The 12087-nt window shown below is 37.1% G+C and overlaps 1 protein-coding gene across 1 annotated transcript; it reads right to left on the bottom strand.

Moving 5' to 3' along the window:
- Positions 1 to 523: 523 nt before the first annotated feature.
- zc3h15 (zinc finger CCCH-type containing 15) lies at positions 524 to 8304 on the bottom strand. The gene is made up of 11 exons (XM_028469567.1): positions 8093 to 8304; positions 6245 to 6346; positions 6049 to 6160; positions 5819 to 5971; positions 3648 to 3739; positions 3359 to 3544; positions 3184 to 3264; positions 2875 to 2940; positions 2656 to 2775; positions 1240 to 1369; positions 524 to 1148 (listed from the first exon to the last, which is right to left on the bottom strand). The coding sequence occupies exons 1-11, from the start codon at positions 8165 to 8167 to the stop codon at positions 976 to 978; spliced, it is 1290 nt and encodes a 429-aa protein (XP_028325368.1). The 5' UTR covers positions 8168 to 8304; the 3' UTR covers positions 524 to 975.
- Between the last annotated feature and the right edge of the window lie 3783 nt (positions 8305 to 12087).

Raw genomic sequence — 12087 nt, 5'->3', positions numbered from 1 at the left:
TATGCAAAGTCATTATTTGATAACTTGGCCAAATGACAGCTGTATAAATCGAAATAATATACTCAGCGACCGGCCGTTACCATGGTGACTGAACGGCAGCCAGCTGCCTGATCAAAAATATGGATGTAAAGTAAAAAAACTCTAAAATATGAGCGCCACTTCATGGCTTTAATCATAGTGTTGAGAAGTTTTATATTATAAAGTTATAAGGACAACTATTAGCACAATTAAACGGTTCTGCACAATAATCATTTAATTCAGGCAGTATCTACACTTCCTGCGTTGGGCACTAAGATAACAAAAATAAAGTCAACAGGATAGAAATTTGACTTGTTCTTGTGGAGGGTTCTTTACATTAACAGAGACACCTTAATTAAAACTTGTGCAGAAACACACAATTCTCAACACACCAATTTTAAAGCAATGAATCAGATTTTTTTTTATTAGATTCATGATTGTTCAAAAAGTCTTCCTGATCAGATAAATCTGGTGTACACAAAGTCAGGTGTGGAGGAAGCAGATGCTGCATGTACAGTAGGTTTATTATCTCATGAGAACAGTATTTACAATTTACTGGGTCGTAATGGGCACATTTGAAATCACAGATGAGGATGACTGGTTAAAAATTATCAAAATCCCAACTTTTCCTTCGTTTATTAAGAAAACGCCACCACAAGTTATTCCCAGGCTTCAATAAGAGCTTTAATATTTTCATTCAATGATCATCTGAGAAAATAACCTTCAGTGATGAACAGATTCTAACAACACAAAGGATTTTGGCCCTGATGAGATTCAATTATCCCTGATTCGGACCATGTTTCAAAGCCGAGTTGATGTGATGTGACACAGAACAGAAGTCATGATGTAGTCAGGCTTTGTTACTGGAGTCTCTGAAAGTTAAAATCATTCAAAATGTCTTGTTGGTGTATCTCCATGCATCCATCTGTCTCTTTAGTCTTAGTCCGTACTCCAGTCTCAGTCTTCCAGGCCCAGTGTGTTTAGCAGCTCTTCGTCCAGCTCCTCCAGGTCTTCTCCTGTGAACAGGTTCTCATCCACTGGCACTTCTTCTTCTGCGTCACCGTCTTCGCCTCCTCCCTCTGCGCCCGAGGGCCCGTTAGCACCCGCACACGCTCCGTTCAGCTGCTCGTCTAGAGGTTACGAATGAAGACAGGGAAAATCAGTTCAACGTTGCCATGGTAATGTCACATGTGTCCTTTGACCTCGTCATGTTTTTCTTACCGTGCTCCATTATCTCTTTGTTGTTCTTTGAAGCGAATCGATCCATGGACGCTACGGTGATGCCTGTGTGGTCGACCTCTTGTGGAACAAAGCGAGTTATGTCTATATCTTGAACCTCTGTGACGTCGACCTGGAGGACAAAAATATATATGTAAACTTAAAGTAAAATACAGTAAATAAATCCACTCATTGGCCATTTTGTTAGTAACACACGCTCAGTTGTTGAATCTTCTGGAGACAATACATTTTTATATACTGTACGTATATTGTCTACTATATACTATAAGTATAATTAGGATGGACCATTCCCAATCAAGTATACTTCCAAGTTTCCCAAGATGCATTTGGAGCCTACAAGGACAAAAACCTTGTTCACACTGAGGCTAAATATCTCTGTTGATTCTCCACCTTTACTTTGAAAGTTCTGAAAACATTTGAAGTGAGAAAGTGACCAAGTAGAATATCAACATGTGCTCATTTCATCCATAAAACTCACGTTAACACATTTCAGAGATCCTCTATTGTGCAACTGACTAAACTTCCTGTTAACTTCAAAACAAGAGCCCTATTTACAAAAGAGTTAAAAAATAAAATAATGAAAGACAAGAACAGATGCTTTTATTTTGAAAAGCGAATGTTTGATTTTTACCCTTTACATTCTGCTCATGATGCATTACGGGACAGTTGAGTATGACTAGTGTGTCCACTGGCGACCGTAGGTGGTAGAGGGGTCGTCCTCTGATCGATCCCGGTCTATGTGTTGAAGTGTCCTTGGGCAAGACACTGAACCCCAAGTTGCTTCCAGTGGTTGATTAACGCCTTGCATGGCAGCTCTGTCCCATTGGTGTGTGAATGTGAATGAGTTGATATGTAAAGCACTCTGTGACCTCTGTCAGTGAAAGGTGAAAATACATCCAGGTATCTCCTCACACTCTCTGTTCTTACCATCTAATGTGAACACACTGCCTACTCATTATTAGGCCAAACCTAGTACGACTAGTACGTTAGTATGACATTAGGGCCCCAATTTAAAGTTTTGTGCATTGCATTGTGGGTTGTGTGTTCTCAGACAAGGCATAGAAATGTTTTTATTTCCTTCTTACTGTCATTTCTTTTGTTTGCCCCCAAAAACTCTGCCAAAGTGACTTCCCAACACATTTCTGGTGTTTCCACTGAAAGTTGTGGCGACGCAAGGACAGAAGTTTATTTTCACAGAAAGATCTGAAAAATGAATAAATACCAGGAACAAACTACAACAAAAATGGAGTTAAGCCGATCACTGCCCTCCTTATCTGAATAAGTAAGAATCAAGTAAACACACCAAAGAATGTCAAAGCGAACATCAGAATGAAGAGTGTCCAGCAACAACTTCACAACTCAACGTTCCCTCAAATGTTTCTGTGAAACCATGACTACCTCTTGTACGTCATCGTCTTCATCATCATCACTTTCTTCAACGTATCGCGTGTCGTCGGCCTCAGCGTCGTCGTCGTCCACCAGCTCAGGACGGAACTCAAACACTTCTCTGCCGCTCACCTACAGACAGACGTCACCAACTGTTAAAAGCCCCGCCCACGCTTTCTGTAGGGTTCTAGTTAATTCTACAAATATTTTACATGTAACAGCTGTAGTTACCGTTAGCGATTTTCCCGCCTTAAAGTCGGCCTTCTTCTTCTCCATTTCCTCTCGGGCTTTATCCACCTGTCAGCGAAAACATCAAGTTCACAAATTCAAATCATACCATAACTCAGAAAATGTGCAATATTTATTGTTTTTAAACCTCAGGGATAGTAAAATATATGACATTTAACATAAATTACAATTATTATGACTAAGATGACATAACTTTAAGATGTCACACATGAGAAAACTAAACTTTTTCCGATCCTGAATTTAAAGTTTAAAGATGTGGAGCAGGATCAGCAAAGAAGAGAAAAGTCCAACCTTCTCCTGCCTTTTCCTCTTCTTCCACGCCAGGAAGGTTTCCAGAGTGATTCTGGTTACGTTTGGACCCAGAGCTGAACGCTGCATGGTGACAGAAGAAGAAGAAAAAACAAAGTATTATTGCTCCTGTATAGAATAGAGAGGTGTGCAGTGGTATCTGCTGACTAATCCTCACCTCGTTCTCAATCAGCTCCTCCATTGAGATCTCCTCCTCATCTTTCTCTTCCTTCTTCTTGTCCCGTTTCAGCACAAACCCAGGAGGCAGCGCGTGGCGGTACATGCACGTGTCGCCCCCTGCTGGACACGACCAGAACCAGCCGTACTTATTGTTCTCTATGGCCTCCAGGAAGTGCTTGCATACCTGTTTACAAACGTTGCATGGTTCAATTAGCACTAGAATAACTCATGTTTGCAGACTATTAAGTAAAGAAACAGTTTTAATAGTTTCATCAAATCACACTCACTATGTGTGTTTTGGTTTTTATCTTTTCAGCTTCTCCGTGTTTTTTGTTCACCACTTCCTCCAGTTTTTTCTCATCCCAGTTCTCCATTGTGTCTGAAACAAGAGAAGAATGTTTTGGTTCTGATTGAGTGACATCTACTGGGCCTGGTTCCAAACATCTGTGCAAATGTGAGACGTGTGAAAGTAGTGCTGGGCGGTTTACCAGTTCATAACAAATAACAGTGTATATTTATGTTATGTTATGATGTGAATCTTTAATATACATTTGTACTGGTGTATTTGATCACACAACGTTGGGAACGCTACGCTGCATCGCGTTTCAGACAGGACCGGGGGGAGAGAGGAGATGTGTCTATTTGGAGGTTTATTGGTTTCTAAAATATCTTTATGCAAGTGTTGTCGGGCTAAAGTTGTCGCCGGAGGCGGCAACATGAACAATTTGCTCCACCACCTTAGTCGCAAGCATGATGTGGAATATGAAGAATGTATTGTGTTAAAGTGGTGGCCATCCACATCAGCAGGTAGCACAGGGAAAGCAAAAGAAAAGTCCAGCCAAATGTTACTTCAACACGCGTTTGTTAGTAAAAAGCAAACATTACAAACTATCCATATTTACTTATTCTTAATATATTCTATCATAAAATAATAATAAGTAAATAGTGTTTTTGTTGTTGTTTAGCGTCTTTTCTTCAGTCATTTTATTTGTTTGTTTGGTCATTTTGTGGCCTTTTGGAGTGGTTTTGTTGTGTTTGTGGTGTAATTTACATGAATTTAGTTTGTATTTTTTTTAGTTATCTTTTGTGTTTATTTGAGTAAATATGTGTTTTTAATGTTTAGTATGTTTTTGGGTCATTCTGTTGTCTTGTTGTAAATCGTGTGCGTGTTTTTTTACTCAATTTGTGTATATTCGCCGTATTTTTCCGTTATTTTGTGTGCATTTTTAGTCATTTTCTAAATTATTCTTTAACTTTGTATAATGCAATATCATTACTGAACAATACAATTATTATTATATTCTTATTATTTACTTATTCTACAATGGTGTGAACGCCTGATTATGCATGAAAAAAAAAGAAATACTGTCACATACTGTGAAACTGTTAAAATTTTGAAAAATACCATGATAGTCACATATCTGTTGGATATGTGTTTTTATTTTCTATGCCTATAATAAGATGTTTGCTTAAATAAAAAGCAAATACCAGTAATAAATGAATGTTTTTGGAGTGGTGCTGACTTGTATGTTTTCAGTAAGGTTTAAAATTTAAGATATCACGGCCAGTTTTTCATAGTAGAAAACAATAAATGGCGTAAAGAAGTCAAATGACCGCGTTAGGATTGTTCAGGAGCGATCGTACACAGGACTCTGAAGCTAACAGAGAAGCTTACGTAAGGAGATAAAGTAGATCAGAACAGCCTGGATACAGTAAAAAAAAAAAAAATCAGCCAGTTTGTAATAGAATGAATTCATAAACATCATAAAGTTGTCAAATCACCACGTTTATTTTATCAGGAGTGATCGCATCCGCAGTAGTTCACGGTAAGAACAGACGGAGGAAGCAGTGTTTCAGTCTGGATCCAGTAAAAAGTGTAAATAGACTGATATGCAGACGTGGAGCAGCGAGGAGGAGACTTCATATGGAAAAAAAAAACTCATCAGAATACATGAGCGTCTCTGTTAAACCTAACACGAGCACAGCAGCCCTCCTACCTGCCCGTTCTGATTGGTCGAGTTGACTGACGGCCACCCTCATCAACCAATAGAGTGCGGCCTTTACGTGGATTTATTTTGAAAATTGCTAAATTACTTCGGCTTAGCTTTTTTCTACTTCTGCCGTGCTGAGATAAAAAATGTAATTTCAAAGCAAATGTTATGTGACGAGTGCTCAATGGCTCCTTTTCTTGTACAAAAATGTACAACTGCTCAATTTACGAGGCAGGAGAGGTTCCAACGCCACAAAGAAATGATACACAAGTTAATCTTCCTCATGGTGAAGGGCACGACATCACCAGACAACGACAAGAAGGATACATCTCAGTACATAGCAGTCACGTACTGAGATTTTAAGTACGATGTGAACTCAGATCGTGACACTATAGCGGTGTGTTCAATAGCCTGTAAATAAGTGTAATTCAGAGCCCTACTAGTGAGAAGTTGTTAAACACACACACCTTTCTCTAGATCCTCGTCTCTCTCGTCCACGTAGAGGCTTCTCTTCTCACACTTCCTCTCCATGGATAAGTCATGGCTGAACTTACACTTGTCTCCTTTGGTGCACTGACCCTGTTTGAAGAACGCACACAGCACCGACTTTGGATCGACGCCTGCAGGGAAAAAAAAGAGAAGCAACAAATATTAATTTACCAAAAGGTGACACAAATGTGACATGTTGAGTCGTTACCTTTGCTGACTTTCTGTGCAGCCACGACAGGTTTGAAGAGCTCGTTGAGCTCATCCAGCTCCTTCTTCTTGTCAGATTTCTTATTGGTCTTATCGGCGTCAGCCTGGGCAGCCTGCACACACACAAAACACACATTTAACAAACACACTAAAGGCACTGCAACATTTTAAGGCATAAAACGTCTCAGTGAACTGACCTGCCGTCCACTCTGCTGTCCATATTTCACTTGTTGAGTCACATTTTTGATGAACTTCTGCTGTTTGGCTCCTTTCTTGTTCTTCAAACCAAACGTTTTGTCCTAGAAAGAGAAACATCGAATCCAGGGGTTCAAACATCCATCAAATACAAAATCAGGGCTACAAAACAAGTAATGTTTGACAAAAATACGAGGGAGCAATTTCAAAGTCATGGTAAAAGTGACCAATCTCTCATTTATCTCTATAGATCTCACTGTCTATTTATAATTAATATCAAGACCGAACACTTTAATTTGTTGTAATTTGTACTGATGCTCAAATAAGCAAAATAAATGATAAAAGATAAATGAATACACTAATTTGCACAGTAAAAACATATCAAATTTGACAGTGATTTAGCACAAGGTACTACAACATCTGTTTGTATAATAAATAAATAATCCAACCTCTGAGAATACTATAAATAAATATAGTGTTCAAAGATAGACAGGAGGGTTGGAACTTTAGACAGAAACTAAACAATCTTAATGAAATGATTAAACAAAGTATGAATCTTATGCAGTTTTAAAAAGTGTACAAAAATATATATATTTGAAAAGTAACAGAAATGAAGGACAATGTAAATCTCAAACATTAATGGCACCTGTTCATTTTGGTCCATTTCTTATTTCTTAAAAGCTCGATTGGAGTAATTATTTGTATTGTCTAGTTTATTTTATTGGATTTTTACATTTGTTAATGGTAAAGAATTGATGTAGGACATGACTTTTTGACTGAGCTTCTTCCTCTTCCTTGCCGTACGAGTGAAATGTGTATATTAAAATATTTTTCCCCATTTGTTGATTCGTTTTCATCTATTTTTATAATCGTTTGCAATAAAATAAATAATCAGCGTACAACGGTGCCAATGGCAGCTCTACGCACAAACATCTACAATTATTTGTTCCACAGCCTCCGTTGTTACTGTTCTGTCATGAAGCGTTCACACAGACTATTGGATGGAGAATATACATTTAAAAGGAAACTACACATTACAATTAAAGCAACATTATCCCATATTTAATGTGTTGTCTTGGCTTCAATTTCCACATAATCAAACCCATCTCATCTAGGCCCACGTCACAAGTACCAAGTCTACAATCCCAGTCCTTGATGGTCACAGTTCTGCATGTTTTTGGAGTTCTTTGACATATTAGAAAATTATGCCCAGCTACAGTAAAAGCCTGACCATCTGCAATGATTTAAATATTTTTTAACTTATATAATTACTCCATTAGTTTGTGTATGACACATTAATTTCAATACTGTCAGACTGCAACAGTATACAGATAATTTACTCACAAGAAAAGAAAAGAAAAAATATCTTATCAAATACCTGCAATAACAGTATAAGCTAATGGACGTTTTATGGCTAATAGAGTTTCAAACTAATGTATATAAGTTTAAAATCATACTCTGATAACATGTTCAGCTTAAAATACAACACAAATCTGCATACTAACAATCATATTACATTATCTATACGATTATTACGCCATACAATGTATATTTACACGTTAATAAAGTGTCTTTTGTGTGTTTTAAGCTGACTTGTTAAGACTTTTAGCGGCCTTGTTAGCATATTAACAGCTAACCTGCCTACAATAGCCGCATAATCTCTTACAAACGCACACAAATGTTATAGATTATGATTTTATTTAAATATTAGTCATTTATGTTAATAAATAACCCAGATACATAACACGTTATGTTAGGTTGAGGAAACCAAGCTATCGATTTCGAACACCGGCAGCACTAGCTGTGCGTTAGCTCTGCGGCTAACCGATGCTAATTCATGCCGTTTTCACCTCGATAATTTTCTCCTTCTTCTTCTCCTGGGTCTTTTTGTTCCCCGCAGCCGGAGCAGGTTTCTTAGGGGGCATATTGGCTCAGCTGTGGCCGTGTAGAGAGCACACGGTGCGGTGCGGGTGTGAGTTCAGCGTGGGGGGCTCAACCTCCGGTCCACGTTAGCCGGGTGTCGCTAATGCGGCGCCTCTAGGCCACATGTGAGTTGTTGATGTGTGATGACGTCACCCCGCTGCCGCAACGCATCATAGGTACTGTAGTCCGGCAATCTCAATCCTTGAGGAGCGACTTTTCCTGCTCTTTATTTACCTTTTATGAATGTTAATATAAATAATGAGAATTTAAAAAAATAAAAAAAACTAGTTATTAAAAGAAAACTTCTGTGAATGCAACCATGTCGGAAATAAACTGAATAAATAAAATAAATAAATAAATGAATAAGAAACTATAAATATTAAATTTAAGTTCAAAAACATATATTAAACTAAACTGGAATAAACTGAACAGGAAGCATTAATAATAATAATAATAATAATAATAATAATAATAATAATAATAATAATAATAATAATACGTTTCATTTCCGGTGGCTGCAGTTTGACGCTGTCACCGTTAGATGTCAGTGTTGTAACACCTGACAGCGTTTCACTATTACATGACGACATCACGTTTTTTTTTTTTTTTTTTTTTTTTTTAAATAATTTATTTATTTTATTTATTATCAATTTATCAGAACTTTTTAGTGACTTTTTGTTGTTTGAAACTTTTCAAATATTTTTAGAGCTAATTTAATTTTTATCACGTTGAATATTTCACAAAAGAGGCAACTCTATTTCAATTTGTAATTTTAATTATTTTAGTTTAATTTTCATTATTTATACTATTAATTTTAAATGAATATCATTTATTTCATTTTAATGCATTTGGAAATTTAACAGTGTTGGTCATGTATGTTATATGATATTTGTGTGTTGTATAATATTTGTGTGTATGCAATTCTTGTATTAGTTCATTAGTTTAATGACAAAATTCGGACAAAATCCCACCATAGGTCAACAAAGCACTAAATTAGGTGAACCTTTTAAACTGGTTCCTAATGCATTTACATTCAGAGATGGTCAAAATGATGGTCCATCTGTGATAACCACATTCATTTATTGATCTGAATAATATACACTGTTATCCAGGAATTTTATTATTATTTGGGTCATAGTATAGTCATTTTAAAGATGTAAATCATTGTTTTATTCAGATATAAAGTGGGTTAAAAGTTACAAAAAATGGTGGGAAAGGTGGTGAAATGGGATTTTAATGCCCCCAGAAATTGTGTAAAAGTTGGGTTCAAAGTGTCAATATTAGCAAATAATGGGCATGACAAATGGTAAATGGGGTTAAATTGGCAAAAATAAGCATGAAATATGGTGAAAAGTGATAATAATAGGTCAACATATGTGACATTAGGTGGAAAAGTGGTGGAAAGGGTTTATAAGTGCTGAAAATGTCTTGAAAGTGGAAAGAAATGTGCAGAAAAGGCATTGAAATTTTATGGAGAAATGGCATTAATAGGAGTAATGTAGCAAAAATGCATTAAAAGGATCAAAAATATGACAAAAAGTGATAAAAAAAAATAGGTTAAAATACGGCAAGTTTGGTGTAGTTGCAGAAAAAGTGCAAAAATGGGCTCCAATTGTTAAAAAAATAATGATTAGTTTCTTGAAGGCATCTGGCGACCCTCTCCCAGTGTCTCACAACCCCACATGGGGTCGTGATGCCAAGGTTGAGAACCCCTGACTTAATGGACCATTTAACAGATTAGGAATCACATCCTGTATAAGATAAAAATGACACAAACTGCTGATCTATTGTGATTTTCTAGAGTTAAATAGAAAAGTCCATAACGACAACATGAATATTCAAGTGTTCAAATGTAAAGAAACGCTTAGTTTAAAAGACTTGATTTCCCTTTTGTGGTGAAAAATGATGAGGACTGAAATGAATAAAGGATATTATTACAGAGTGGCCATCTGCCCTCTGAATATAGGACTGTTTAACCATCATTCCTCTTCATTTAATAGCTCTAATTAGACCGCTATAGTGGATCAGGACAACCCTGAAATGACTTTTACTGACTGAGAATCAGGTGAAATTTTAGAGCCGTAAACCTTGGACATCAGGGCTTTTATGGCCTCTGAGCTTTTCAAATGCTGAGAGAGAAATTAGAGACAGAGAAGCCGTAACAGCAGGACCACGGCACAGTCGGCCATTTGTGCTACGCAGAACTCTGCCCCTTTTTTATTAAAAAAAACCCAACTTATTTTCCAAACCAGAAGCATGAGATAGTGTGACGCCCACAGGGCAGAAACCCAACAGCAGGGTTTTTACCGCTTCAGCTGCAGATTAGACTTGATTTAATCACATTTCACTTTAGTTACTAAATGTTATTTCATGTGGCACGTTTGACATGTGTGGCCTTCGTCCACGTCTCGTCTCATTCTTGTCGTGTGTGTGTGTGAACTGGGTCACAGCAGACGAGTCCTCTTGGACTCTCGTGTCTTTTAATGAGCCTATCGCTCTTTGAAGGGACACTATTTACACGCGACTGTTGAGATTTAATGAGTCCCACTGTGAGAAAAACACATTTTTCTCCTTGTAGAAACTTCTCAGTTGCCAGTGAGTTGCAACGCATGGTGATATAGTAGACCAATACCTGCTTCTTCTTCTGTGGAATTTCAATGTTCTCGTCTGTCCCATTCAAACTAAACATGATCATTACTGGTCAAAAGATCCAGATCTAATGTTTATTAGGGTTATTTATCACCTGGTTATTTCTTCTCTGTCGTGTTCAGAAATTCTGCGACAAACTCTTGAGTTCAAGGTTCTACAAAGCATGGTTCTCACCAGGAGGTGAGGTGTTTGTTGCACCAAGACAAAGACAATGTAGTCTTTTTGAAATTTAAGTTAGGTTATCTTTTCTCATCTTAGGTATTATGTGGGAACCGCAGTAGTATATGTATGGATATTTTTATACTGCTTAATTTAGTTGATTGTTTTAGTTTAGATTATGAAGCACACTAAGTAGCTGAAGGGGTCCTCAGGTGAAGGCGGAGTCATCCGGGCAAATTGCCCATACTAAATATACTGTGCGGCTGATGTATGTGTTTCTGGGTTATTCAGATTAAAAAGAGAGTTAAAACAACACGTGCACGCCTGGAAATCCGCGTTTTGTGTCCAAGTGTGTAACATTTAATACAAAATCACTGTTAAAAAAATAAAAAAAATACGGATAAGTTTGATCTCACGTGGGCCGCAGAGGTTGGGAATCGAACAATTTCCACATTACTTAGCATTTGTCACGTCTTGGAGATGTGGTGGCAGGCGTACAATAGCTTTTAGAAATATTTCAGTCTGGCTCATGTGAAGTTCTTTATAATTTTCATGTTCATAATTTAAAATTCAAATCTTTCATTATTGTTGTTTTTCACTTATATTGTTTTTGTGCAAATTTAAATTTTTTGTATTTTCTGCCTTTTCTTTTTAATCTCTGACTCTTTTCCCATTTGTCATCTTTTTAAAAATTTTTTTATTAAATTACTTGTGTGTGCATTAGCCTTTAAACCTTTTTATCATTTCACCTTTTGTCAACCACTTTGGACTACGATTGAATTTGTTTGAAAGGAGCTATATAAATAAAGTTTGATTGAAAATGACAACACAGTTTGTCAAACATGTCGACCTTCCTCCACAAAAGTGCATTTAAAGTGTTTTTTTTAATTGCATCTGCAGCTTCTAAATCATCTCATTCCTTCTGGGTAAGTTTGAAAAGTCTTTCAGTGAACAGTGAAGTCCTCCAGATGATGCTCCTACTGGTACACACTGACACTGGTGACCTGCTCAGCTCTGGTGCACCAGTTCGTCCTTGGAGGCCAAACCAGTACGAACGCTTCCCGTTATCACCTTGAGGGTGAAAAAGATGGAACGCTTTGGGTTGCACGGTGTC

Source organism: Gouania willdenowi, chromosome 15, assembly GCF_900634775.1.
Source record: "Gouania willdenowi chromosome 15, fGouWil2.1, whole genome shotgun sequence".
NCBI lineage: Eukaryota > Metazoa > Chordata > Actinopteri > Blenniiformes > Gobiesocidae > Gouania > Gouania willdenowi.
The sequence above is the reverse complement of the archived record's forward strand: the minus strand, read 5'-3'. Positions and strand labels throughout refer to the sequence as shown.